Source organism: Dunckerocampus dactyliophorus, chromosome 5 (genome assembly GCF_027744805.1).
Source record: "Dunckerocampus dactyliophorus isolate RoL2022-P2 chromosome 5, RoL_Ddac_1.1, whole genome shotgun sequence".
Classification (NCBI taxonomy): domain Eukaryota; kingdom Metazoa; phylum Chordata; class Actinopteri; order Syngnathiformes; family Syngnathidae; genus Dunckerocampus; species Dunckerocampus dactyliophorus.
Genome location: NC_072823.1, coordinates 20,310,623 through 20,337,924, shown reverse-complemented (window position 1 = coordinate 20,337,924; position 27,302 = coordinate 20,310,623). Strand labels below are relative to the sequence as shown.

At 41.9% G+C, this 27,302-nt stretch overlaps 1 protein-coding gene across 2 annotated transcripts in view; it reads right to left on the bottom strand.

Moving 5' to 3' along the window:
• Positions 1 to 26,582, bottom strand: part of LOC129181690 (potassium voltage-gated channel subfamily D member 2-like) — a 66,318-nt gene extending 39,736 nt beyond the window's left edge. The window contains exons 1-2 of one of the 2 annotated variants that reach the window (XM_054777206.1): positions 26,215 to 26,582; positions 24,871 to 25,988 (exon numbers count right to left, since the gene is read on the bottom strand). In XM_054777206.1, the coding sequence (XP_054633181.1) occupies positions 24,871 to 25,982 (1,112 nt within the window). In that variant the 5' untranslated portion in view covers positions 25,983 to 25,988; positions 26,215 to 26,582. Of the gene's footprint in view, positions 1 to 24,870; positions 26,085 to 26,214 lie in introns of those variants that run through there. The other variant, XM_054777207.1, reaches the window with a different exon arrangement.
• Between the last annotated feature and the right edge of the window lie 720 nt (positions 26,583 to 27,302).

Genomic DNA, 27,302 nt, shown 5'->3' with positions numbered 1-27,302 from the left:
TCAAATTTGCTCAAAGTTACAGTAAAACTGTACTACCATGGATGCTGAGAGACATGCTATGATTGGTGCACTAGTCCAGCAGCAGAATCAGAACCTCCTCAGATTGCAACAAGCTGTTGACAGAAGGAGAAGGAGAAGAGAGAGAAGAAGGAGAGACAGAGTTGTGTGGGTCAGACAGTGGATACTGAGAAGGCCTGAACATGGACTGTATGACAAACTGATGGTGGAGCTGAGGAATGAGGATCCACGAGCCTTCCAGCACTTCATGAGGATGCCACCAGCCCGCACGCGCAGAACGCCGCTCTATCAACGCTCGCGTCACCGCTAAACCAACGTTCGCTACCGTTAAACCAACGCTAAAGCAACGCCGGCTTCAGCGGTGCACCGCTAGGACAACGCCCGTGTTTTCGTTTTTTTTCCCATTTTGTGCGCGGTTACGAGCGGTGATGAATTTTTTTCACCGCTCCAGGAACACTACTGCAAAGTTCGGGCGGTGTGACCGGGGATGGCTCTGGGCAGAGAGGACAGTTGAGTTTTCTGATGCTGTTTTGGTGTGGTTCCGCTTACAGGAGCCTGTTTTGTTATTGCAATAAAGACACTGTTGAATGTTCACGTCCTCGTCATCCTTACAACCATCCCTAACCAAAGTGGCGCCTTTGGCAATATTTAATATGCACCCCCAGCCCCCCATTAGCAATTTATAATGTACATATGTTTAGAAAAGAAACTGAATGTCAATGTTCTTATTTTTGTCTTTAATTTGTAAAATAATGTGTCAAACAATTTACATGATTAACAAATTGCAAATTAATAAGAAAAAGCTGAAATGGAATATAAATACCCTTACTACAAAAGTATGTAATACAACAATCAACATCAAACAACTTTAAATAACCACTCAGTTTGCACACAATAACTCCATATATGAGTATAAGATACAGTTACACTATGCAATAACTATATGCAAAAACTGAATAAAATAATTACATACAAAAGCTATGTAAAATACCTATACTGTTTGCAAGTATGGCATATGCAAAACTACAAACAAAATTGATTAGCGTGGGGAGACATATTTATTATCGTTGCTGGTAATAATAATTGCCAGTGCTTTACATTTGAATGAATGTGCAGGGTTTCCCCTAGGATTTTTTGAAGGCGTGGTGGTGGGCTGCATGGGAGGTGGACTGCTGTGTCATGCCGCCGCTGCGTCGTTGTAGCAGGATTTTTTTTTAAGGCTAGGCTAGTTGGATACAGCGCTGCTTCGCGTAAGCTTAGCATAAATGAATGCATGGTGAGACGCTGGAGATGTCAACATGAAAAGCTGACGCAAAGCAAAAAGACAGTAAAAGCTTTCAGAGGTAAGAAAAGCAGATGGCCTGAACTAGAGGACGTGCTTGAAGACTGGATGAATCCACAGAAAGCAGACGGCCGAGGTGTTTCCACTGTGCAGATCCACCCAACAGCCTAAGCAATCGCCACTGATGATGGAAATCCTAATGAAGGAATGGCTTACAGAGTGTTACGCAAGCGGCTGGGGGTGGGGGGGTTTCGCCAAAACAAAGCATTGCTCGTTTTGGACAGCATGAGGGCCCATATAACAGGTTCTATGAAAGCGGCCATCAAGAGGACAAACACCATTCCAGCTGTGATTCCTGGGGGCACAACAAAATATTTGCAGCCACTCGACATCAGTGTGAATCGTGCATTTAAAGTGGCACTCAGAGTTGAGTAGGAGGCTTGGATGACTACCGGCGAGAAATCTTTCACAAAAACTGGCCGCATGCAAAGAGAAACTTTTGCTGGATCTTTACAGTGTGGACCAGTGTAAAAAAAACAAAACACTATCATCAACAGGTTTGGGAAGGCTGGACTACTGGACTACTGTTGTACATTGATCCAACAAGGTGGCCATAGAGGAAACGGCGATGACTGACGCACACAGTTTTTACTCCATCAACCCTTCGGAAATAGCCTCTACAATTTCCTCCTCAAACTCCTCAACTTGTGAGTTAGATCCCATCCCTACTCACTTGTTCAAATATACTACCACCTAGCCAACACAGATAATCAATATGTCGCTAGTGACAGGCTCTGTACCACAATCATTCAAAGTGGCTGTAATCAAACCCGTTCTCAAAAAACCTAGCCTTGATCCACATGTCTTACCCAACTACAGACCAATATTCAATCTTTCATTTTTCTCCAAGATCCTAGAGAAAGCAGTAGCGCCATTTCCTTCAAAACAATCATCTACTTGAGGTCTTTCAGTCAGGATTTAGGATGCACCACAGTACAGAAAAAGCACTTGTTAAAATTACGAACGACCTCCTCACCGCCTCAGACAAAGGCCTTGTTTCAGTATTAGTTTTATTAGACCTTACAGCAGCATTCGACACAGTTGATCACCGAATTCTAATACGGAGATTAGAACATGCCCTTGGCATTAAAGGAACTGCATAGAAATGGTTTCAGTCCTATTTGTCAGATCACCTGCAGTTTGTATCCATTAGTAATAAGAATCCAGACACGTGAAGGTCAGTCAAAGTACCACACAGGGTTCTGTGCTAGGACCTGTATTTTTTAGCCTTTATAAGACCCCCTTAGAAAATACCATTATAAAACACTCAGTTAACTTCCACTGCTTTGCAGATGAGGCACAGCTGTACTTATCAATGAAACCTAACCAAACTAGTCAGCTGTCCAAACTCCAGGTGTGTATTAACAACATAAAGCTGGATGACCTCAAAGTTTTTACTATTAAACTCAGATAAAAGTGAAATCATAGTCCTTGGTTCCCAGCAGTAGAATGTCAGGCTCCTCTGTTGTGGAACCATCTCCCTGACTAAATCCGCGGGGAAAACACACTCTATTTAAAAGTCAACTCAAAACTCACCTCTTTGCTAAAGTATATAGTTACAACTGATCCCTGATACGCTGATATGTATCAGAGACACTGGTTTGACTTCTGGTTTGATCTACCATCTATCCCTCTATTTTTATATCTCAACCCAACCAGTCGAGACAGACGGCCGCCCCACTGAGCCAGGGTTCTGTCCAAGGTTTCTTCCCTAAAGAGAGTTTTTCCTTGCCTCCATTGGCAAGTGCTTGCTCATGCGAGGTTTCAGTTGGTTCTCTGTTTTCATTTGCGACCTTCATGTGTAAAGTGCCATGAGATAACTGCTGTTGTGATTTGGCACAATTGAATTGAATTGAATTGAATTGAATTGAATTGAATGCAATGCAATGCAATGCAATACAATGCAATACAATGCAATGCAATGCAATGCAATGCAATGAAATGCAATGCAATGTGATTGGCTGGCAACCAGTCCAGGGTGTACCCCGCCTCTGTATTGAATTGAATTGAATTGAATGAAATTGAATCGAATCGAGAGCGACATGGATCGCTATACCCAAAGAGAGAGCGAGGCCGAGAGAGGTCGGCTACTTGTGTGATGAAGGAATTATGACGCTGTTCAATTCTAGCACGGAAGAGGATGACTTTAGTGGTTTTAGTTCCCAAGACAACGGAGATGAATGACTTTTCTGGTAGGCGACTGTTATTTATGTTGCACGCACTAGGCACTGTTTAACTACCGTAGCCGTGTACTGTTTTGAAATGTTTCAAGCCGCATTGTTTAATCAGCCGTGTACTTGTGCTTAGCTGTGTTTTGCACTATTTAACTTTGTTTTGCACTGTTTGGGGAAAAACATTTATTTTATTAAAAGTTGAAAAAATCTTTCTGTGTAACGGCTTTCTGTGCACTAAATATCCCTTTTTATGACGTGCGCACCTGCGATTTATACACTGGTGCGGCTTATACACCGTAATTTATGGTAAGTGTTGAATGAATTTATGGGAGCACATACTTAATGACGAAACAACGTTAAACGGAACACCATAAATCGAGGGCCACCAGTATATTTTTTACTTTACTGTAAGTACGGTATAAATTAATGCAGTTGAGCTTGCACGTTGTGACATGTATATGTTATATCAGTGGACAATGTCAGTAAAGCACAGGTTTCAAATTTGGATCAGCAACAATACCTCTTCATAATTACCCGAATTAGGAACATGTCTCTGTCTTGCTATTTAAACAACAACAGAAAAACTTTTCTAAACTTTTTCCACACATTGATCGAGATCCGCACCAAAATCGAAAAGTCTGATGAAAATAAATAGTTTTTGTGTTTTTGGCTAACTAGCAAACAAAATGTAAAAGTACAAGCCACATTACCTTGTCTGTGCATTTTACACAGAACCCAGCAAAGCGGGACATTGCCATAACGGTGTGCGCGATAATTAGACATATGACAACATCCACCCAAGATCCAGCCTTCATTCTTCCATCTTGAAAATAAACATGAAGGTAGAAAAAGAGCTGCAACTTCAAAGAGACATTTCACCATCTCCAATTGAGGCTGCGACAGAAGTGGCAAAGAAATGGCGAAGCGTAAAAATGTACTTAGAAACGGTGGATGGTAGCCAGGTCGGTGACAGCAGCAGACAACGCCAGGATACCCGCCAGTACCAATGTAACTGGCGAGAACCCGTGATGGAGTATTGGGGAGGAAATGAAACCCTTCCAGCAGCTGCAGAGCAGATCACTGGGGAAAGAGAAGAGCTGCTGCCATATTCTCCCATTTCCCTGTCTCCTTACTTCACACGCATTAGGGGACATCATTACTTTTTCCATTTCATTCCACGAGAGTTCTCCTGTCAAATCAAAACATGACATGAGAAATAATAACTCTGGGCTATGGGCGGAACGGCAACATGGCTGAAAGGTCATTTTGCTGATAAAAATTGTTCACGCAGCCACACAATCTATCAGTCGTCAGTGGCTTTACTGTCTTTGCTTTCACAACCACGGTGGTTGAAGCCCGAATCGAGCTGACCCGGGGGCCACAAGGAGGACATATGTGTAATTAATGACACAACTCCGATTATTTATAAGTCTTAGCTGCAGAGGACAGGACTCCTGATGAATAATGATGTAAACGCTGCCTAAAGAATGGCAGAGTAAAGGCACTGCTTTGGCTTCGGATAGCGCATTTGAATCCAGCGTTAACAATCGTGACTGAATGAAGGTTATTCATTTTAATCACAGTACAGCACGCCCTCCCTCCCACTATCCCTGGGGGCTTGCTATATTTAAGCACTTTTTCATTTCTTGTCCTTTTTTTGGTCTTGGCTGATAGCAAGGCAATTGCTTTGTGGGACGTCTGCCCTTGAAGAATCAGACAACAGAAGGAGATATTTATACATACTGTAGATGTGAAGTTGGAGGGAACTGTATCAAATTCAACGCCTACTTCTTTGACTGTGTCGCGTTAACAAATCAAATCATAGGCTTTTCCCCCCCTCAGCTGCTTTGTGAGCTTTTACTTCTCTTTTTTCGTTGAATGTTTCTCTTCTGAAAGAGAGGCAATGTTGGTTTTGTACCTCCTCTCCAGGACTAGATGTCTCTCCTCGGAGAGAAGCAAACTGGATTGTTCACCTCCCATTTCTCCTATTTGTTCATTGTAATTTGACTTTTCCAGCAGTTGAGGTCTCCGAATAGTCTTTTGGAGAGGCTGTGGCTAAAGCATTCAATGAAACGCTCTCATAGATCAGGGACGGTCTACTTGGAGTGCTGCCATATCGCTGAACGAGTGGTCAGTGTGCCGTGAATAAGTAGAGTCACAGTGCATGCTGAACCCGGTATGAAGCAACCTCCATTGACCATATGGACTGTGAATGTGCGCCGTAGCAGATTTCACAGGATGACATCAGTGATAGGTGCCTGAGCCTAAATATCCTCAGACTTGACTGAATGTTGTGTGGGGCTTTAATAAATATCTCTGCAGTCCCCAAAGATGCTGGGAAAACAGATGACATTTTCCAACTCTCAGGATCTCATCCAAAATTTGCTCAGAGCTGTTAATGATATGGGAAATTGTGTTCTTTGCGCTTGTCACTCTTTACATCCCATTGACTGGGAGTTGAACACTCGGGAGCAAGCAATGGAATGTGTGACAGTGTATTTGTGGTGATGATTACAGCCCATTAACTTTGATGGATGCCGTTTCTTAGAAAAGGCGACGGGTGCTGCGACGATGGAGCCGCGGCTTGTTTACTCACAAGCAGGTGTCGTCACAAAATTGCAATGAGACTAAATTTGGGGAGTAAGTCCAGGGAAGATTGATTTTGCACCTAGACATGACCACTTTGGAGGTAATTGCGTGTGGCGTTAGGGAGGTTGATGCTGGAAATGTCGGCCATCTCCAGAGGACGGCAATGACCAAAAGATCAAATGCCATGTTAAATGTGACCAGCAATTGAAATGATGTCACGTGCACTTCCACGCATACAAGAACACGTCTGTACGTGCAAGTGAATGAGACAAAGCCGGCTCTGAAATTGATTGCCATGTCCGCTTTTATTAATGCTAATGTCTCGCTGGCTTTTCTCCTCGGCTCGACTCCCTTTCTTCTCTTTTAGCTCCAATGTGAGACTTACTCCAAACGAGACACATTCCATTTGTCTGTGTCCGCAAAAAAAGGCCACACAAGGTAGAAATATAACTCTTTAAGCTCATCCTCAGGGATTAGGGACAATTGGCTGAGGGGGAAAATCCAAATAATAATCATCTGTTTATGGTTTTCCACTAATACCTTGAAAAAAATCCCCACATAGAAAAATAGTCCTTGAGCTGCTGGGGACACACTGGAGATTCACAGAAATGGGAAATTTGTAGTGGAAGCTGAACCCACACTTCAATGACACCTATCGACAAAGAGTCGAAATAGCCACCCTACCTATCTTTCTAAATAAAGATGATGAATTATTGTCAGTTTAAGTAAAGTTTGCTCTTTAAAACACTGAATTCCATTGAAAAAAACTCACATTTTTGTCGTCGCAAGATCCCCACTGATTTTAAAGGGTATCTGATTCACTGCACCGCAAAATGCTCACTATAAGTTTGCGTGTAGAGATGATTGATACTGGCTTTCTTACCGATATCAAATATTCCGATATTGTCCAGCACTTCACTTCCGATACTGATATAAACCAAAGTCAGCTGGGATAGGCTCCAGCATGCCCCCGCGATCCTAATGAGACCCTAGTAGAAAATGGATGGATGGATGGATGGATGGATGGGAGAGGCCATAGGCACAAATTGGCAGCCACGTTTCTGTCAGACTACCCCTGGGCAGCTGTGCCTACAGATGTAGATTACCAACAGCGTGTGACTGAGGAGTGAATGAATAATGAGTTCACTTCATTGTGAAGCTCTTTGGGTGCCTTGAAAAGTGCTATACAGTATAAAATCTAATCCATTATTATTATTAAAGTGCAAAATCTAAAACCATGGACTAATACAATCAGTGACATTAAAAACTGGGCTCATTCAACATTTCACACACGAAGGCAACATTAGATTAGAAGTATAAAAGAAAGATGCCTAACTCCCCTCTCACATAACCAGCGCTTTCATTACGGCTTGCATATTTACAATCCAAAAATGAAACTTGGAAATAATTCCAGACCGCAGACACACTTACAGTAACTAGCAAACTTGTTGCTGTGTAGAGCACGTCGTCACTCTCGCGCCAATATATTAATCTACAGAAAAACTGATACCGATATGAGCCGATATCTCATTTTTATGCTATCTCTATTTACATGTATGCTCTTTGTCATCACGCTACTCTGTTTGTCTTGCAATTTTCCAAGTGATTTTCCCCACTGCTAAGCTGGCTTTCCCAAAGATGAAACATTGTCAGCTGCCACAGTCTTCTAGTTGTTCAGCCTCAATCTGGCTGACATGTTTGTTGTAACTGCTCCTATCAAGGCGATTTATGGAATGTTGGTATCGCACAAGGAAGGAGCAGTCAAAATGCACCAAATGGACAAAAGTAGGTGGAAACCCGGCCAAAGGAACTGAAGATGGAAAACATCTTCCACTCTCCTTGTATTCTGGATTGTCACTAATGCTGGGTTTCTCTCTTCTCATATTCTTTAACACCAATCTCCTCCAAGCAGGCTTTTATAGACTTTTTGTATATTGGGGCACAAGAAAAGAGGCTTTCCACAAACCTTTCCCACAAAGGCATAGGTAGTCCAGAATGTTGTGGTAAAATTGAGAATTCAGATTCAAGGGCCGACAAGTTGGCTAAGATATTAAACTGATTGACCAATTAAGAGATTTTCCACAATACTTGTCTCCAAATAGTAAATCTTTTCATAACATGCCCTTAAAGCCATAATTGTTGTACTGTATAATGACTTTGTAAATAAATCAAATCTGCCTCGTCCCTAATGGAAACAATGTCGATTTTTATTGACCTAAGTCTTTTGAGTTGTTGCAGTGAAAGCCCAATGCATGGTTTTGTGATTATTCTTCAGAGTCAAATATATTGTCAGGCCTGTTCCGCAGACGAAGCGAAAGTGTGCCATTCTTTAAAAACAGATTATTCAGGAGGGATGAATAATTAGTTTCCAGGGTGCGTGCTGAGACTGACTGCTTGTGAAATGATCGAAACTTCATGACTTATTCAACCGGGAAGCGATCAGGGAGTCAGCGCAGAACTTTCTTTGATTGTCAACCATAAAGTCGGGAATTAGCTCGGACGCATGGAGTATAATTTCACTGTGCGGGCACTTGGTGTTTATGCCGAAATCTTAAAGCATCACTGCCTGCTTAGCCACGGGGGCTATAATTCATGCTGAAAAACAGAAGGAAAAAAAAGACAGACGCTGATATCTACTGCCTTGCGCCTGTCATGTGACTCCTCTGAATTTACAAGGGTTTAGGCGCAATAAACGCATCATCACCATTTTGCTGCCTCGAAGATTTATTGCTCAATTCGCTAAGAGTGTGGTAGTAAAGTCTTGATTTACAACTGTGCTAATGTTTTAAGGCCAGAAGTCGTTGATTTTGTTGGATTTGATTTCATCATTGTCTTTGCGTGTGATTTGATATTTTGACCCCCACTTGTGTGAAACCGAATCTAGCATTTACAAGAGCTATGTATATTCATGAGCTCTATTGTGCTTAATGCAAAGGACGAGTGGCATCATTGTGTTGACCACTGGCGCATTAAAGAGTCTGGCTCTTCTCTTTACAGCATGATAGATAGCACAACATTAACACAATATTTATCATGTTCATTTATGAAATAACTTGCATTAGATCAGTTGAGGTTGTCTGAAGGGCTGCCGTTGACAGGAAATAATGGAACTATACGATCGCCATTACTGCACCATCAATCCACCGCGGGCATATGGACACGGTCAAAGGAGGCAAACATTGAGACTGTGACGGTGACACTGACACACCTGTGCACAAGATATCAGTAGGAGGTGGAGAGGGAAAAACATACCCCAGAGCTGTGCACACGCCCGTTTTTGTGTCTGTTTGACCAAATGGCCTACATTAGGTGATGTATTTGGCTATTTATAGCAGCTGGGGCACGCAGGAAACAGCTGCCATGCGTCAGGGTGACAAGCTGACATCCTTCATCACAGCAGGACCTCCCTGCCTGGGAGACAGGAGGAAGCTCTTAAAAGCCAAAATAAAATGGGGACAGAGTTTCTTATCATTCTGATGTTGCACACAGAAACAAATAATCTATGGGAGCCTGTGGTAAACACTTTACAACGACAGTGGCCAGCACGGGCAGCCTGATCTTCCTTTACAGTCCCATTCAAGCAGGATATTTATCACAAAGTGCTTTTATTGTGGTGTGCTGGCGCTGCAAACTGGCACATGATCCCACATAGGATCTGGGAAAAGTCAGACGGTGGGTGAAGAGCAAGCCTTTAAGCCGTCAAAGAGGCTGCGATGATACCCACGTCTGTGCCACAAAGCAACTCCTTTAGGTGTTGTGAATGGGCCGTAAACCAAAAATAAGAGTCGGGTAATGTGTTACCATCAAAGTTTTAGCGCGCTCTCTGAAGGTGATGGCAAGCCGTGCCTTCTGTTAATCTGTTACATAAAAGTCTACATTGATTGCGATGCGCTCTAAGGATGAAAGATAGTTACTGATGGGGAACATTACACGCTATGCTCTGCGGCATTTGCATGCAGGTGCTGTAAGAGATCTCATGTCTTCCCTTTTAAAATATGAACCAATTGAAATGCTTTCAAATGCAGCCTTCAAAAACGCAGCCTCTTTCACATATTTTTGCAGGATCAATTGCGACCACAGTGGAACCTATTTTCGTCAGTAGTTTGTTCGATAAGGTCAGACAAAAACTGAAACGTACAAAAACCAAGGCAGTTTTCCCATAGGACATCATGTAAATCCAATTAATCTGTTCCAAACACCCAAAAATATGAACAAAAAATACATTTTACAAAGAATAAATATAGTTTTACATGCAGAAAACAATGTGAAATAATTAGAAATGACGAATGGATGTTGTTGATGCGTTATTGTTGATGCGTTCTTCTCGTATATCACATTCAATAGTGTTTCTCACCTTCTTTATCAGATTGCTGGCACTTGCAACTTTCTTTGTCAAGGGGCACTCCATAAAAATTGCACGGATGGTGAGTCAGCAACGTGTAGTGTACTTTGTTTTGTACAGGTCAAACGGACTAGTTTGCTAAGTGCGATATTGTACGAACCCATTAGCAACATTTTTTATCAAAAACTGAATCATGCAAAAACTGGGGCGTATGAAATCCAAAGTTTGACTGACTATCTTTGGCCTAGCATTGTGACTTAAGGGTCAGGAAGAGGAAATCTTGAATAGGCCATTCCATTCAACAAGAGTTGACGGCAGTTTCTAAGGTGACCCCAAAGGCCTCCTCTCTGTTGTTCAGGGCAGCCTTTGAATTGGGACTAGATTTTCATAATTTTTTCGATAGTTAGCTGGCTACATCCTGGTTCATAGAGAATGCCAACCAAACTAGTACTGTTATTCTGGAATGTGTAAAAATAAAAATAGAAATCTGTATTGCGTTTTTGTGTAGTCCTTCTAACTGTTGCGTCCGACCATCTACTGTTTTACTGTCTATGAAAACGGTCAAAAAGACAAACAAATTTAGTGGCGGCGTTAGACGTTTACACAGTGTTGTAAATGCTGTTCTGGCTTTGTAAAGCAGCGTTTGCTGAAAGTTGTACAAATAATTCAGTCATCCCCTCAAATAAGGCCAAAGAAAAGTCTTCTCTTGTTTTCTGTGCGCATCAGACCAACCTTTACTGACCACAGATGTTTGCCTGTTAGCTGAGAGGCTTTTTTGTGATAAAGAGGCGAATGTCAGAGGGAGGCATGCTCACACTCTGGCATTATAAAGGCCGGAAATGTTTCCACATATTGTGTTTGCTATGCTGTCCCATGCGCCTGAGAAAAGTAATCGCCACAAAGACTGGACCCCCTCCCAGTGATGACTTTGGGACTGTCATCACCTTCGGCACAGCTTCTTGCTCCCGCGTCTGTGCTGCAAATCGCTCTTCAAAGGCTTCGGGAGGCACAATCTAATGAATGCTAGTTCAATGTTTGTCACAGTGACTTCTAAAATAAAAAACTCTTCCTAGCAGCCATTATTACATGCCACTGCAGGGAGTGGTCGTAATGATCAGACAGGCCTTGAGGTACATTAAAAATGTTGCAGCTGCGTACGCCACAGCTAGCACATTGTATGCTCATTAGTGGCACAATTACACAAAAGTAACAAGTGCAAGGCCGGTGACTTGCACATGTTTAATGCCACAATTTATTACACTGACTATTTCCATTGTGATTATGTGACCACGGGGGGCGTTTCTCACACATTCATTTCTCAGTTATTTCAATAATTTAGTCCCGCTCATTGCATGCTAATTAGTTTTCTGACCTTGCGGTGAAGTCCTCCGCGGAAATGCAACACACATCTTAAACAATGGCTATAATCCACACAAATTGCACCAGAGAAGACACAAGTGGAGAAATACTTCAAGAAACAATATACTGCAACAGCTCAGCTCTCACAAACTTCTTATTATGTTCAGTGTCAGTATCTCACTGTCATACATACATGGACAACTATTTATTAGTCAGCTTTATTACCAGAAAAGTGAATTTATCTTTTACAGTCATCACTGTATGTTGTATGACTATTTTAAAATGTTCAACTCATTCAATCTCAGCCATCTTTCCAAAGACAGCTATTTTAGATGATGTTGACTGATCTTTCAAGGCACACACATATTGTGTTCTACGGCTATATAAACATGGAACCTACCAAAAGAAACATTAGACTCTTTCATTAGAAAAAAAAGTTTGTTTCTACATTTTTCCGTTCTTTAGTAATCAGCGATAGAACAAAAGTACATTTCAGGAAAATATCACTTCCTGCCTAGAAACAGGAGAAAACCAGCTTTTGTGATAAAATACATTTCAAGCATAACTTTCACTTTGACACAAATCTTTTTTGCTTTTGTGACAGCTCAAATATCTAAACAACTACTGTATACCAACATAAACAAGATGAAAATAACAATTTATTTACAAATATAACACCATGAAATATTTACAATTTGCGTGCGTGCGGGCGTGTGCATTCGGTAAAATTTCCCTGCAACCTAACCTTCTGCACGCCACGCTCCTCCACGCTCTCCCTTCCTGTCATGTGTGAGTTTTCCGTCCACACGAAATGCACTTGTGCCACTTTGTGGTCATTTTTATGGCTTAAAATCTTTCTGAAGTGAAATCCATTAGTGGAGAGTTGCGTCATCACCTCTTTTTGCCTCTTGGGCAAAAACACGTATAAATACGTTGTTGAGATCGGGTGCTCGGAATGATAAAAACATATAAATACGTCTTTGGTATTGAATCAGTTAAATGTTTTTTTTGTGTTTTAACTGGGGATGTCAAATTTTTAATCTGAATAATCACAGCTTCCAAATTAATTAATCATGATTAATCACCATTTGCATAATTTATGAAATATGCCTATTTTTACTACATATTATTAACAGAAAGATAAATTACCGGGCATTTATATATATATATATATATATATATATATATATATATATATATGTATGTGTATGTAAGTATGCATTAACAGCTCCAAATGAACTGAACATTTTAATCAAGATACCACACACATGCATGATATGAAAATCTATTTGCGCAACTTTGAAGTTCTGCCAACTGTCCATCAGTTGATCATTTTATTTTTCTTCAGCTAACAGGCTAACCTAGCATGATGCTGCTGCTAAAATGTGATTGTAATGTCAGCATGTTAGTGTTGCTAACGTTTGTGTCATTCTGTCCCACTCCTTCACGTTACATTGTTGTATGTGATATATGGCATCTATTATGTTGTACAAGTGCCCTTCCATCCATTTTCTATGCCGCTTATCCTCACTAGGGTCGCAGGTATCCCAAGTGACTTTGGGCGAGAGGCGGGGTACACCCTAGACAAACAAACATTCATACCTATGGACAATTTAGAGAATGAACCTGACATGTATGTTTTTGGAATGGGGGAGGATACCGGAGTACCCGGAGAAAACCCACACATGCAAACTCCACACAGAGAGATTGGAACCCAGATCTTCCCAATCTCCTGAATGTGTGGCCAACATGCTAACCACTCAGCCACCGTGCGGCTGTTGTACAAGTGCTACAGTGCATATGTAAGTAAGCTTGCATAATGACATTTGAATACATGACTGTGGGATCTCTGAGACTTATTTAAAATAGGTGAAAAATAGTATAATATGGGACCTATAAGTGGACTTGTCAACGTAATAATAGCTTCTTACGATGTACAGATACTTAAGGTAACAGTTGGTAGCAAGGTAAAACAACATGTTTCCACAAAGCTTGCATTTGTACATTGATATTATCCATTGAAATCAGCATCAGAATAGTTTATTGGCTAGTTTAGCCACCGATTCTGACCTGCATGCATCATGAAGTGTATATGAAGTGAAATGTATATGAGTGACGTGTATTAGTGTGCAATTGAAATGATCCTGTTGAGGAATGAATGATTCTTTGAGCACTGAGTAACTTTTAAAACTAGATGTGTTTCCGTTTCCTACAGTACATTTCCGTATCTTGTATATTTTTGTCACATATTTGCCACAATGGCAACGTAATGACTGCACAGATCCAATACTGATTGTTGCTGCTTGGAATCGACATGCCGTTCTGTTGCACGTTCCAACAAAGTGATGAGGAGGCATTATGTGCGTCTGCATACTAATCTCTGTGACCACACCAGCCATTTTCATCTCTATGTAAATGCTGAGTATGTAGATACGCCGTGCAGCACCAGAGGAAGTGAATATGTGATTTTACACTGGGATTTATCATTTGGGCATTATTTGATCCACTGATCACTTGGCACATGCTTTCAGTCTTGTATCTTTTACAAGACATCAACGGCGAAGATGGGAGGCAGCCACCGAAAGAGGCAATACCTGTATATCTGGCTTGCATCCATTCATTCGGGCTAGGTCAGGCTTTCTGGGGCTGTTAGATTGGATGAAAGTGAAGCCCCGGACAAGAAAATGCTTTCTAACAACAGCGAAATTGAGGTGATGTGTTTTCTCACACAGCGTCTTATTTCCTAATGCAGTAATGCCACCTTCATTCCAGGTTACTTTAATCTTGTTCCAGAAAATTCCATTAATCTTTGACGTCGCTTGCCGTCGTAAAGAAGTGGATGAAAATGCTGAGCGGGGGCAAAAAAACCTACTGATTGTATATTTTACATACTCACACTACGTTCGACTTAACCGCCTCCGTCCTTCCCCCTACCCAAGTGTCACTGGCGGTGCCTCGAAGATGAGTTGTCAAAGAAATCGAATCAAATAGAAGGACAACCATTCTGTCCTTGCCATATAGATTATTTATCAATCTGGTCATCCGCAGTGACGCATGGCTGCTTTTAGAGTCTCTACACACAAATTCGCATACACACATAGTGTCCCACATCAGCCCTGCTTGCCATAAACTAGTTTTCACTTCAAGGGTGAGTGACCACAAACACATGATATGATTCAATGGAAAATGAGTATATATAATGTTAATGTGCCAAAGACCTTGCTATTTCTCCCTTTGGCCGCTGTAACTCATAATAGTCACTCATTAAAATCCAACCCAGAAAATTACAACATTTTTTACATACACACAAAAAAACTGCCTGTAAGAAAATAAATGTCACAAACCGCATTTCCACAACTTTACATGGTGGAAGATTGCATATTAAAGGAAATATTGCATTATTATCATAGATTATAATTTATTATTATTATTATATACAGTGGTGTGAAAAAATGTTTGCCACCTTCCTGATTTCTTTTTTTTTGCATTGTCACATTTCAATGTTTCAGATCATCAAACAAATTTAAATAGTAGTCAGTGACAACACAACTGAACACAAAATGCAGTTTTTAAATGAAGTTTTTTATTATTAAGGGAGAAAAAAAATCCAAAACTTCATGGCCCTGTGTGAAAAACTAATTGCCACCCCGTTAAAACGTAACTGAGATTAATTCAGTCTGGAAAAGGTTACAAAGCCATTTCTAACTCTAGTTTTGGGACTCCAGCGAACCACAATGAGAGCCATTATCCTATTGCAATGTTATGGCATGACTTTGAAAAGGCGGTTCATGCTCCAAAATCCTCCAATGTTGCTGAATTACAACAATTCTGCAGAGATGAGTGGGCCAAAATTCCTGGTCTAGTGGTTAGCATGTTAGCCACACAGTCACAGTCTGGAGATCAGGAAGACCTGGGTTTGATTCTCCCTTGGGCATTTCTGTGTGGAGTTTGCATGTTCTCCCCGTGCGTGCGTGGGTTTTCTCCAGGTACTCCGGTTTCCTCCCACATTCCAAAAACATGCAGGTGAGGTTAATTGGCGACTCTAACTTGTCCATAGGTATGAATGTGAGTGTGAATGGTTGTTTGTCTATATGTGCCCTGCGATTGGTTGGCGACCAGTCCAGGTCTGCCTGTCGCCCGAAGTCAGCTGGGATAGGCGCCAGCATGCCCCCGCGACCCTAATGAGGAGAAGCGGCATAGAAAATGGATGGATGGATGAATCTTTTCTCGTCTTGTTCTTGTGGACTCAATCTCATGCATCGTCTTGTGTTGTGAGCCGGGTGTCTCGTGACACCCCTATTTTTCATATATTGTGAATTTTCAATTATTTAAATGAGTGATCTATCAAGGATTAATTTGGAACCAAATGTGGTTCCCCAACAGATACATACCCTATAAAGCAACTATCCTGCATTATAATGCCTATTGTTTGTTATTCTTGCTTTTACTTCATCTGTTGCAGTAAATTGGAAGACAAATCAGCCTTGCATATATTCAGTTCAGCGAAACAAGAACAAAAACCTCTTCTTTTTTTAGTTCTTAATCTTCTCCCACCCCTTCTCCCCCTCCACCATTTCACGATGATTTGCAGAACGAAGCTCGCGCCGAGCACATTCCACCACCAGGCTCCTCTCATTAAGTCACCTGTCACTTTAGGTCCATTACACCCGCCTGATATTAGCGTCACCTCTCGTGCCCAATAAAGCACCTGCTGGGAAGCTGTGAGCTAATGGCGGCCTACGCGGCTTGCACTAGCCACTTGTGCTTTACGCAGTCGTACATGGGATTGCTCATAATGGCTCACTCATTTTCATAACGCGCATAACATATACAGTGCCAAGTGGTTTAATGTATCCTACTGAAGACCAAAATGATGCCCGTTGGAGTGTATGATCAAACCCACTAAATGTCTCACTGTGGAGTGAAAAAAGTGCAAATTGTCATCATCGCCTGCATCACCACCACATCAAAAATGCATTTGTTATCGCCTGGGTGCAGATACTGTAAGAGTCCCTCAAGAAACCATGTGCATTTCATTTTATATCGGCCATGGACTCGCTGTCTGTACAGTGAGCCGTGACGTTTGCATGTATGCCGTGATTACAGTGAGTGTCGTGGTGTCAAACGAGCGCGCATGATAATGGTAAGACTTGTGGTGCTTTATGGGCCCTACAGTGACCCTCTTGTCTGTTGACCTTGCCTTCCTCATCATATAAATCCTCCTCGAAGAGGGTTATATGGCACACTCATCAAGCCTTTCCTGTCGTATTTGGTAGGTGGAGCTGCAGCACAGACAAACCAGAGGGCGATAAATTGCGGGAGTGACTGCGCAACATACAGTATAGCCTTTCCTGCATGTAGTAAATGTAGTAAACAACAAATCCAAAATTGCTATGATCATACATCACTATGATACTGGAGTCGGTCATTTGAAGACTTTTCCCATGGCCAATAATTGGAAAATTCATGACAGGTTAACAATTTAATTTATTTACAGTATCCATCCATCCACAGGATCACGGGAGCAGCAGTCCAAGTTGGAAAGCCAAGACAAGAAGGAGACACCAAGGTGCTCCCAGGTCAGCTGTGAGACATGCTGGACTTCGGGCAACAGGCGGGGTACACCCTGGACTGGTCGCAATCGCAGGGCACATATAAACAAACAACGATTCACACTCACTCCTATGGACAATTTAGAGTCTCCAATTAACCTAACAGGCATGTTTTTGGAATGTGGGAGGAAACCGGGAGAACATACAAACTCCACACAGAAATGCTCTCAAGGGAGAATCGAACCTAGGTCGTCCCAATCTCCAGGCTGTTACTGTGTTGGCCAACATGCTAACCACTAGACCACCGTGCGGCCCGAGTGGTTCCCATATTTGTGTAAAATTAAAACAAAATGTAGCCAACTTTAAAATATAAAAGTCCACAGTTCACATATGTGCATACCAGTGTTGTTTGCGCAATACTGTTTACGCCTGCGCTAAATTGGATTTAGTTTGATATATTTTTTACATTTTTGCAAATTGTGGTTGCAGCAGAATGTGTTTATTTTGTGTTAATTTGTTAATTGATGGTTTTGTGGGGGGGTTTTTTAAAGGTAAAAGTGATGTAAAATTTTCAGTTGTTCATTCATTTGTCATTTGTAATTATTTTTGCATCATTTTCTGCACGTAAAACTGTAATTGTTGCCTATAAAATGTGTTTAGTGTTAACATTTTTGGGTGTTTGGAACAGATTAATTGGATTTACATTATTTTCTATGGGAAGATTTGCTTTGGTTAGAGTCTGTTCTGGTTTGAGTCGGACCTTCTGGAACAGATTAATGACGTTAACCAAGGCACTACTGTATTACTTTTAATTAGCAAATCGGGGCCGCATGGTGGTCTAGTGGTTAGCATGTTGGCCACACAGTCACAGTCAGGAGTCGAATCTCCATTGCTCATTTCTGTGTGGGGTTTGCATGTTCTTCCCGTGTGTGCGTGGGTTTTCACCGGGTACTCCGGTTTCCTCCCACATTCCAAAAACATGCATGTTAGGTTAATTGGTGACTCTAATTGTCCATAGGTATGAATGTGAGAGTGAATGGTTGTTTGTCTATATGTGCCTTGTGATTGGCTGGTGACCAATCCAGGGTGTACCTCGCCTGTCGCCTGAAGTCAGCTCGGATAGGCTCCAGCATACCCCTGCGACCCTAATAAGGGAAAAGCGGCACAGAAAATGGATGGATGGATGGATGGGTAAAATTACCCATTCCAAAAAGAAACGGTAGCCAGACAATAACATGACAAAATTAAAAATGAAAAGCAGAGCGCAGGGGAGCTCAAACAGAAAGGCAGCAGGGCCTGAGGCTTTGAGTTAAACCTCTTCACATTTAGATGCACAAGCCAACAAGAACCAAATAATGTAACTCCAGCCTACTGATACTTGTTAAAGAATAGGAGCATGTCAGATGAATACATGTGAATGCAGCCTAGTGCTAGCCCAACAACTTAAAAAAAGATACTCTGAAAGTACCGAAAGCCTGGGTAACTCCCTTTTGGCCACATTTACAATAACCTCTACTGTTTCTTCACTTAAAGTTGTTCGGGCCATTTTGTTTACCATTAGTGTTACATGCTGTTGGAACTGCTATTGAGTTAATAATTTTACTTCCTGTTTGTACTTCCTTGTTTTTTCTGCAGCTCACTGAGACACCAAATAAAGAGTGACTTGGGTCCTCTGCTGCTGGTTAAATCCAGTTAAATCCATTGTGTCTTCATTGCAATTGTTAATTTAATGTGACTGAGAATTATTAAAGATGAAACCAAATTGGATCAAGTACCACAATATCACATGGGTTGCAAGCACCTGTTGCCAAACAAATATTTGTGGCCTCTAAAATGTAGTGGTCCCTTGGACTGCCACGTGTTACCATATTTTTTGTTCGAATTGCTGCAGTGAGCCAAGTGCTCGCCGTATGTAACAAACCACATAAATATCTTCATTTATGTATTGTACACACGTAATACAAAAGTCTGTCTGAGAAGGCAAAAAATGGCACAGTGCTAACTTCCCAGACCGCATTACTGACTGTTTGCATGACGGACAAGGACTCTTAAGTGCGTAGGGGATTGGGCATGCTGTCAAGGCACACGTGCACCCTTGAAATTATATACTGTATATATATTTTAATTATGAACAAAAGTATTTCTCTACTACTTGAACTGACTACCTTGCCCTATTGCTACACTACGCAAGTTCCCTTCCTTACTGTCTATGGCAACTTCTGGAAGGATCAGCTGATAAAGTTGCATTGAGAACGTGTGCAAAGTGTACATGTCGACTTTAAAAGTACTGTGTGTGTGTGTGTCTGTGAGCGCTTCCACGCCAGACTACAGCCAGTTCTCCCCACTCCTCCTCCCTGGTGGGTTGCGCTTGATTTCCGCTGTTTTCACAGCTGCTCTCAGCAGTGCACTCCATTACACCTTAAATCACTTAAAAGATCTGAGGCACCAAAAACTCCCTCTGCAGCTAATTCACCGAGACTGTGTGGACCATGAAGAGAAAAACAAGCAAACACTGCAACATCTGATTCCACTGTCACATGATGCCTTTTGTATCGGAATCTTTTTCTGCCTCTAAAGCCGTAAAGCTCTCAGTTCAAAGGTCTTTGCCAAAACACAGGTGGAATGACTTGAATTGATATATTCGAATTGACAAAGAAGCTACGATTCCTCTTTGCCCCACATTATGTTCAGTAAATAAGGAGGATAAGAGGGTGTTGTCCGGTGTTTGGTAGCTCGGAGCGGTAGACACGAAGGCGTGACACGCAGCTGCACAGCGCTATTGATTCTCCGCTGGTCCTTTTCATCTAGGCTGCCTGCCAAGTGCCTCCGAACAGAAACCCCTGCTCCCCCAACGTCTGCACGTCTGCTTAAGCACAATCAATGGGCCATCAGCAGGGGGAAGAGAATGCATGCCACTGTCTTAACTTCCACGGGGTGTGAGTCACGGAAATTGAAAGTATATGTAGTGGAAAGGCATCATGATAGCGGGCGGCCACAAAGCATCATTGACTATCAGACTTACGGTGAAAGCTTTCAAAAAGTTCCAACTGGTGACTCCTGCCAATAGGACCCCCACGTTACAGTGTTTATTTACCACGCAATGCGGGGACTTCTTTATTCATACCAGACTGTTGGTTAGAGGTGGATCGGTGGTCCTTCATGCTGAACCTGGAAAAAATATCACCCATCGGTATAACACACCGATCCCTGATCAAATTAGTTAACATTCTCAAAAAATATTAAGGGTGTAATAGTACAAGTATTCGTTATCAGAATTTTCAGTACGCTGCAGAGGTGACCAGCGTTCCCACATGGTACACATTACGTGAGGGACAGGAAATGTAACTTGGCTAGCAAAAAACCCTCTTTTGTCGTTATCGTCTCCTGTTTGGGAACACTTGGCCTTCCTGGTGACATACGTAAATTGACAAAGACAAGTGAATAAGACAAAAGCAGTGTGCCGGCATTGCTGGAACACAGCTGGAACTAATAATGGTGAACTTTACGCAATAAGGAACTTTAATGTCCTAAAAATAAAATATTTCAAATTGTTCCAACTGTTACTTTTGCACTTGTCTGCATCATTTCACTTTGCTAAAAATAAATGTTGCAAAATATTAGTTTATATATATATATATATATAAACTAATATTTTGCAACATTTATTTATGCAACATTTATATATATATATATATATATATATATATAACTATTTGAGATTTGTATTTATTGGAGAAATACCTGCTCAGTTTTTTGTTTCATTTTAAAAATCACTAATGCTGTTGACACAAAAGCTAAACAGTTTTATATTTTGTACTGTGTTCCCAAAAATAAACCAAACTGTGACCTTAAAACTGAGGTATATACCAAACCGTGATTCTGGCATATCATTACACCCCCATTACATAATTTTTTAAACACACACAACAAAGACAACAGCGCACCTCCTTCAGACTCTACACCAGCTTCTAGATGCTTCGGCATTTTGCATCACCACAAGACTTCTCCCTCTTTTGCTTGACAAGTCTGTATAGCTCACAGTGCAGTGACACAAACATCCCCATCACGTTTTAGTTTACCAGGAATATATTTGTCAAACGCCTCTTAAGAAACAAAAAGAGGTGAGCGCGGCAATATGTACTTTACACCCCGTCGATAAGTACTCCCTTAGACACAATTCATCTTTTTTATCTGTGCAGTGACTCGTGGTGCTGAGCTGAGCTGAACAGTGTTGAGCTGGAGGTGGCAGTCCCTGGATCCAAGCCCTGGAATCGAGCATATCACTAATTATGCTCCAGATGTCATTTTTGGGCCGGGTGAGTCAGTAGTTTGACTGGTGTTGAGTACAACAGTAGCTTTATGTGGCAGTAAGAAGACCAAGTAATCTCTCATTTTATTTTGAGATTGAGAGATCTCATGTCACGGGTGACGAGATTTCTCATTCAATAAAAAAAAAACTGTCTCATGATAATAAATAAATAATTGACACTTCATAGAACAACTTCCATAAAACAACAGCTTGACGGCTTGTCAGTCGTACAGTCACTTTGTCTGTGGGGGAATTAGGAGGAAAAAAGATGATTGCAGAGCCAAATGCCACAGCTCCTGTGTGGGAATGAGCAAGGAGCCCATCAACAGTATAAAAGGCAACAAAAGGAACTTGCCCACCTCAAACATATCCACCCGACCCAGTTTTCTCATCTGGGAGAAAAACTACACACCGACAGCCAACACTCACTGAGACATTGGATTGGCAAAGTAAACATACAAATGGAACGACACAAAATGGTGTGCGCTCACAGAGAGTGTATTTTAGTACATCGCAAAAGAAATGCTGCTCTTTAATACAATTGAAAAGCCAGCATTTCCAGAAATGCTCCAAACGTTTAATAGACAGTATGAGTTGCCTGTGAGAAAATACATGTCACAAACAGCAGTACCACGACTTTACAGGATGAAAGATGACATATTAGAAGAAATATCTCATTATTATGATATATTATTACTATTATATATTATCATAACATTAGCGGGTTATTTGGTCACAAAAAATGTTGACAATTATATTGTTTAGCGTCAATTGATGGGCGAATGATTTCAAAATGCACCTGCATTGTTTTGTGACTTGGTTAAATAGAAAAGTTTGTTTGTCCAGTCATATTTTTTCATTGTTCTTTTCTTAAAATTGATGTTAAAGTGTCGTTTTGTCTCGTTTTTGTGGACCCAATCTCGTGTATCGATCGTCTCGTGAGTTGGGTGTCCTGTGACACCCCTAATATTTAGCTACATTGGAGAGGTGAGTTATTAGAAATACATCTTAGTGCAGTGCACTGCTGTTTTATAGTTCTCCAACTGCAGCCACAATATCAAAATCATCTTGCTGGTATTGAAATTGTAAAGAATGTTTCACACGACTCCTGTACTGGATGTCATTAGATTATGTGGTGGTACCTAATGATGTGGCCAGTGAGTATTTTTGTAAAATGATTAACCAAAAATTAACCAAACACCCATAATCCCCTTCTTCTATGAGACCTGTGTCAGTTAAACTAATCCTAGAGTCTACACAATGTCTCTACATGTGTTTGATCTTGTATAAAATGAGACTCAACATACACAAGTTGTGGCAATTCATTTTGCATTTTTCATCATGTGTGATGCCGTACCGCTTTTCAACAGGACCGCACTCCTATCTCATCACACCTAAATGAGGCAGGACACAGTTATTCAACAAAACCAACCAAGATATTTTTAAACATTTATTTTTCAAACAACGGCCTGATTATTATTATTCCCCCACTGCATAACTAGCAATCACGCCCGAGGCAGCCAAACCCCACTTTCTGGTTTATTGTTCCCAGAAGGTAAAAACAAAGAAAAAAAAGCAGATGGCAGCCTGTCGGATCACTGACGCAACTTTTCAGCACCTCGCACCGCACCCAGAAGGCTTGAGTGGTGCTGAATGATGGCAGTGTAACACACAACACAACAGTATAGTCATATTGTGAATAATAATAATGTTAGAAACCCACACAGGGCCACTGGCTGAGTACACACGTCAATATATACACTAATTAATTTTTAACTGACTACGATGTAATCATCTTACTTTCATTATTTTGTGCCACTTCAGTAAATAGAGGAGCTGACACTGTACCTGAACGTTAGTCAAACATTTTTTTTCCTATAAGGTATTGCAGCAGAAAGTGTTGATTGTCCATGCAGTACAGTATTGTGCAGTGCTTATTGACAGGCAGAGCATGAGCCTCACCAAGCCTTCTGATTGGCTGAGGAACACAGAAGGTAATTAACATTCCCAGCACCATGCTCACCTGCATGTGCATCAAAACCAAGTCTCAACCCATACATATGTATGATCATATTATTACACATTACGATATGATTGCACTAATAGTAAAAAAAAAAAATAGACTGTCTGGTGTAATTTTTCAAATGACAACTTGTAATATAAATCACATAGACAATGCAAATAATGTACATACTGTAAATCATTTCACTGCTGACTTTTTTTTCAACTACAACAGCATTGCGCTCCTTTTTCCTGCTCATGACACTTGATGCTAGGCAGAGTTCATGCAGGTGCATCTCAGTGAATTACAATATGCTGCTAAAGTTATTTGATTTCAGGAGTTCAGTTCAGACTAAGAGACCAATTAAAGGCTCAGGAAGTTTTTGCATTTCGTTCGGTGATTACAACCGGGAGTTTACAATATTGAACTTTTTCACATGGGCTACTGAATATGGGGTTCTTATTAGCTATAAGCTATAACCAAAATTAAATTAATCAAAAATGATTCAGAAATACATTATATTATAAATATTTCACTCTGTGTGGACTGAATCTCTAGATTATGGAAGTTAAACTTTTTGAATTGAACTACTGACATAAATTATCTTTTTAAAGATATTCAAATTTACTGAGATGCCCCTGTACCGGGCCAGTGAAAAAAATGCCATATCAGTCACACCCACTATGAAGCCAAACGCACTAACTACCTTACTCCTGCATTTATACTTATATTAAACTTTTGGGAACAAGTCCATACCATATAGAGACACTTTTTTTGTTTAAGACTACGTGCAAAAGTAACTAGCTTAAGGTAAAGTAGTTACAACCTTAATGGGTTACTACGCAGGATCTGAACCTATCCCATTAAGGTAGTAACTCATTAAGGCAGTTACTACTTTACCTTACGGTAGCCTAGGTAGTTTATATTTAATACAGAGCAGGAGAGATTCCTCCTCGCAGCCCCTGTTGCTCTGTATTAAAAGTAAACTACCTTTCCTTAGTTACTCCAGATAATAACTACCTTAGACTTGGACCTGTTGCTCTGTATTAAATATAAACTACCTTAAGGAAAGGGGAAATCAGCGCCATCTGCTGGATATGATGAGGCACAGCATCTAATGAGGAGTGACCACTAATTGATTGACTTTCTCATCATTATAATTGCAAGTGCTTGGTTGACCTACCCCAGCGTTGTCATGGTGACGATGGTGTACCAAAAGGCTGCAGGAATGCTGGTGAATTTGCTGGCAGTGGAGCCCTTCTCCGCATAGAACATGACCGTGGCAAAGATGATGATGGCCATGGTGAGTGAGAAGAGCAGGAAGCCCAGCTCGGAGGCGCAGCTCTTGAGCGTGTAGCCCAGGATGCGCAGGCCCGCCGAGTGCCGGGAGAACTTGAAAATCCTGAAGACCCGGAAGACGCGCAGCGTGACGAAGGCGCCGCTCACCTGGTCGTTGTCGGTCATGACCAGGCCGATGTAGTAAGGCATGATGGCCACCACGTCGATGACGCTCATGACGCTTTTCATGAACTTGTACCTGCTTGGTGCCGCGATGAGACGCAGGAGGTACTCGACCGTGAAGATCATGACGCACGCCGTGTCCAAGCAGAAGAAAGCCAGAGCGTAGCGGTCCCCGCAGGAGACCTCCTTGGACCTGTTGGGCAGCGTCCCGCACGGCACCGTCTCCACCACGTTGGCCATGACGGAGATGGCAATGAAGAAGCCGGTGACGTAGTAGAAGACCAGCGCCAGGGTACTGGTGTGCGGGTTCTCGAACGCTCGCCACAGGTACTCCCGAGCTGTCAGGTTGACAGGCGTGACGTCGTTGGTCATGTCCATCTCCTCGTCGTCCTGTAGGCGCTCGGCGTTCTCGCGCCTCCTGTCCTTGTACTCCTCGTAGCAGCAGTCCCCGATAATCTCTGGGATGATCCCGAAAAAGGCCAACTCCTCGTCGTAGGCCGAGATGCACTCTTGGCGCGGGTAGTGTAGTTTCCCGGTGCGGTAGAAATTGAGGATGTGCCGAAAGATGTCCGGGTCACGATCGAAAAAGTACTCGTTGCTCTCCTCGTGGAAGAAGAAGTCCTTCTCGGTGCTGCCCAGCAGAGTGTCCGGGTAGCGCTCCAGCGTGGTCCGCCACGTCTGGAACTTGGTGCCGCTCACGTTGAGGATGATGAGACCGTCCTGTGCTTTGCGTTTGTCCTGCGGCGGGACGGGCATTGGCGTGCTCGCCACGGGCATCCACCCGATGGCCGCCGCGCGGGCGAACGGGAGCCACGCCGCCACACCTGCTGCCATGCTGACCTGAAAGAAGTGTTGCGCTCCGGTTATCACAGTGCAACGGCGCGGGGGGTGAAGAGCATCAGCGGGGATGAGGACAGGGACGGTCGGGCTTATGAATCACCCCTGGCTCAAAAGAACTGGGAACAATTTAGGCGCATTCCAATTCCTGCGCATTGGCAATCACTTTGCGGCAAACTGATTTTGTCTCTCTTTTGTTTCCTCAAAGCCAAAGAAAAATAGCACCCACCTTAGGGAAGGCTGCTCCTTAAACTGCCTCTACGGGGAGTTTAATCAAATCCTCGCAGGAGACTACTTTCCATATCGCTTCCCATCTATCTGTACTGCAGGCACACACATACATACACGCGCACACACACCCACACACACAGCAAAATAAAACAGCACAATAACGTCGCATCAACAAGTTAAACAAAGCAGCCCGCAGCCTCTCAGCAGCACAAAGTGGCTATTTGCTTCAGCGCGCTATTTTGCTCCCCCCCTTCTCTTCGCAACCATCCGCAACGCAAGGCGATGGGTTTTTTTTCTCCCCCTACCATTGCAGCTCCTCCTCAATAAAGTCCTGTTCCTTTCCGTCTACTGCAAGACCACCCTCCCCCTTCTTTCTCACCAGCAAGCCCAGAGAGTCCTGGAGTAGAGAGAGAGAGGTAGGGAGAGAGAGGAGTGGTCCAATCTGCACCCAGAAATTCCTTTGCTGCTTCACAGCCAAGGGAAGTCATCATTGTGTTGTCATAGCAGAGGCGGCATCTCCAAAATCCTCCAGGGATGTTGCACAATAACAACCCTCGCAGCAGTAAACCAATCCCAATATTTTTACTATAACTGCTGAAATGATGGCAATTGTGGTGGGGATTGTTGTCTCCCCAGTGAGTATTCGCTTTATATGCCATGAAGTGGTATTCATTTATTTAATATGTCAATTTAATGTGACTGCGGAACTGCGTCTAATATTTGGACTATATTGAATTGCATTAGAGGCCCAAAATATTAGAATTCTCTTGGGATAATACATAGTCAGAGTGCATGTGTTTCTAATATTTTGACCTATGCTATAGCTAAATAAAGCAACAGATGTATTAGAAACACTAAAGGGTAGCTTATTTTTACACTTGTATGTAAATTAACAATGTTAAAATGAGTGAAGAATGGTTTTGTGGTGGTGACAGTTTGTCCCTGGAACAGATTATTTCTATTGCCATTTTTCCAAGGGGAAACAATTGTTACAAGTTTTGAAGGATTGGCAGTCCAAGAACAGATTGTGTTTCAACATATTTAGATACATTAGGGGCACAAAATAATAATAAAAAGAACCTCTTT